At 39.4% G+C, this 1,410-nt stretch overlaps 1 protein-coding gene across 1 annotated transcript in view; it reads left to right on the forward strand.

Annotated features, from left to right (window-relative positions):
* The window catches only part of LOC101854831 (outer dynein arm protein 1), a gene marked incomplete in the record, with an annotated part of 26,419 nt that extends 25,803 nt beyond the window's left edge, over positions 1-616 (forward strand). The window contains 1 exon segment of the mRNA XM_013089004.1: positions 171-616. Coding sequence (XP_012944458.1) covers positions 171-315 — 145 coding nt within the window.
* Between the last annotated feature and the right edge of the window lie 794 nt (positions 617-1,410).

Below are 1,410 nucleotides of genomic sequence, written 5' to 3' on the forward strand. Positions count from 1 at the left end.
AGCAACAACAACAACAACAACAACAACAACAACAACAACAACAACCACCACCAACACCAGCAACAATGACAACAACAACGACTACAACGACATCTCCCCCCCCCAAAAAAAAAAGAATAATTTAATTTTTAAAAAATTAAAAAGCACTCCGTCAACCTTCCACCCCTCAGAAGAGACAAGGAGGAGATCGGCCCACATGAGGCCTTGACCCACGATGAGGTGAAGGACGTGGTGGTCAAGACCTTGCTGGACACCGCCAAGACTGGTGACGTCACACACCCCTCTGGTACGGGCGGGAACGCGCCCAAGCTGTGAAGGGTTGGAACTCAGACCCTAAGAGTTGTCGTAGAGTGTTTAGCTACTATTTAAGTGCTATCTATTTATTTTTCGAAACATGCTTGACTTTTGTGTAACTGCGATGGGTATTCTTTTCTTCAAATGCAAGACAATTTAATGAACAAGCTTCGAGAAGGTATCAATAACTCCATTATGCCCAAAATTTTGATTAGCACCTGATTACACTGTGTCGTGACTCAATTTAAATCTACTTTTATTCAAGATAGATGTGTTTGTGTGTATATGTGTGTGTGTATGTGTGTGTATGTGTGTGTGTGTATGTGTGTGTATGTGTGTGTATGTGTGTGTGTATGTGTGTGTGTATGTGTGTGTATGTGTGTGTATGTGTGTGTGTGTATGTGTGTGTGTGTGTGTGTGTGTGTGTGTGTTTGTTTAGACAAGCAAAAGCAAGTCAAATGAGCATGCTTTACGATTATACCTTAGTTACTTTATTTTATTCGTCCTCTAGTACCTCTTGGGCGTCGAGGGGAGAAAGAGCTTTCTGTCTCTAGCAAATTTGATGGCCTGGCTGGATTGGATAATATTGTATGTTTTCATGGTATCTCTCACACCCTCGATCCTTGGTCTTCCTCTTGCCTTGTTCCCTGCTATTTTTCTGTAGCGCGCTTTTCTGGCAAGGTGGTGAGTTGCAATAAGATTATACCAATAACTCATGATATCCAAAAACTGACTGACGCATATTAAATTTATTTTAAAAAATTGCATTCTTGTTGCAGTGCACATTTCTCTTAGTCAGCATAATGACAGATGCGTCTCACCCAAAATGTCAGTTTATACACATTTGTACCAGCATCTGTTTCGAAATCTAAAATCGAAACTGTAAGGCTCTTTAGATTTGTTTTATTATTTTTATTCTTTTCTACCTTTTAATTTTTTTAAGTGAACTGTTACCTCAACCCGTCTCTGCATTATTGCGATCTTGTTAAGTTAGAGAATGTTTTGACCTTAGTAGATGTCGCAGTTATTTTATTTTATTTCTCCCCAAATGCCAGTAATAAAATCTTTAATGTCTTTTACACTGCAGTCGCTGTCGTTGTGGATCTACTTTGCCTT

This window comes from Aplysia californica, unplaced genomic scaffold, assembly GCF_000002075.1.
Source record: "Aplysia californica isolate F4 #8 unplaced genomic scaffold, AplCal3.0 scaffold00855, whole genome shotgun sequence".
Classification (NCBI taxonomy): Eukaryota; Metazoa; Mollusca; class Gastropoda; order Aplysiida; family Aplysiidae; genus Aplysia; species Aplysia californica.